This window comes from Asparagus officinalis, chromosome 5 (assembly GCF_001876935.1).
Source record: "Asparagus officinalis chromosome 5, Aspof.V1, whole genome shotgun sequence".
NCBI lineage: Eukaryota > Viridiplantae > Streptophyta > Magnoliopsida > Asparagales > Asparagaceae > Asparagus > Asparagus officinalis.
Window position 1 is genome coordinate 70,927,442 of NC_033798.1, and position 774 is coordinate 70,928,215.

The 774-nt window shown below is 40.8% G+C and overlaps 1 protein-coding gene across 1 annotated transcript in view; it reads left to right on the plus strand.

Moving 5' to 3' along the window:
• The window catches only part of LOC109843790 (probable cellulose synthase A catalytic subunit 5 [UDP-forming]), a 6,388-nt gene continuing 5,971 nt past the window's right edge, over positions 358 to 774 (plus strand). The window contains exons 1-2 of the mRNA XM_020412752.1: positions 358 to 691; position 774. The exon at position 774 is cut by the window's right edge and continues 182 nt beyond it. Coding sequence (XP_020268341.1) covers positions 598 to 691; position 774 — 95 coding nt within the window. The 5' untranslated portion in view covers positions 358 to 597. The remainder of the gene's footprint in view (positions 692 to 773) is intronic.

Below are 774 nucleotides of genomic sequence, written 5' to 3' on the forward strand. Positions count from 1 at the left end.
CTTTTTCCAACCTTTTTGCTTTCTTGATCGCTGTCATTAAAATATTAATCACTCACTAACCAGTTCCCCAAAAACGTAATTAGCCCGGTAATTAGCAGTGTCGGCGGAGCTTTAGGTGGATGTATTGTCCTCCCTCAAACGAGTGGCAGCAGTTGAAGTTGCAGACAGCGGAGGGAGCGATTGGTATCAAGCTCAATATATTTCTTCCACCTACCGTTATTTCTTTATTACAAAAATTTTATTTTTTATTTTTGGGTTCGATCATTATGAGGGGTTTCAGTCGTTGAAGCTGATGGGTATTTTTTACTGAGGGAGAGAGAGAGAGAGAGAGACAGAGAGTCGTTATTTATTTAGTTTATTTTGGGTGTTTGTTGGCTGTGGTAAGAAGCAAGGAATACTAAAGAGAGAGACGAGGGGGGGAGCTCTTCTCCTCTCTGCAGATATCTTTGTAGCATCCCCCATTTCTCAAAAACCCCCATTCTTTCTTTCTCACTCGCTAATGGGGGAGCTTTGATATTTGCTCAGAACCCAAATCAGATATCTGGGTTTTTCTCAAAATCTCAATTTGAATAGACCCATCTCAGATCTGACGGAGTAATGGAGGCTAGCGCTGGTCTAGTCGCCGGTTCTCACAATAGAAACGAGCTTGTTGTCATTCGCCGCGACGGCGAGGCTGGGGTTAGCAAATATCTTGCAGATTGTTATTGTTATTATTATGATTATTATTTTGGTGCTTTTTTTTTTTGAGATTTTATTGTAATCCGTTGTTGTTTG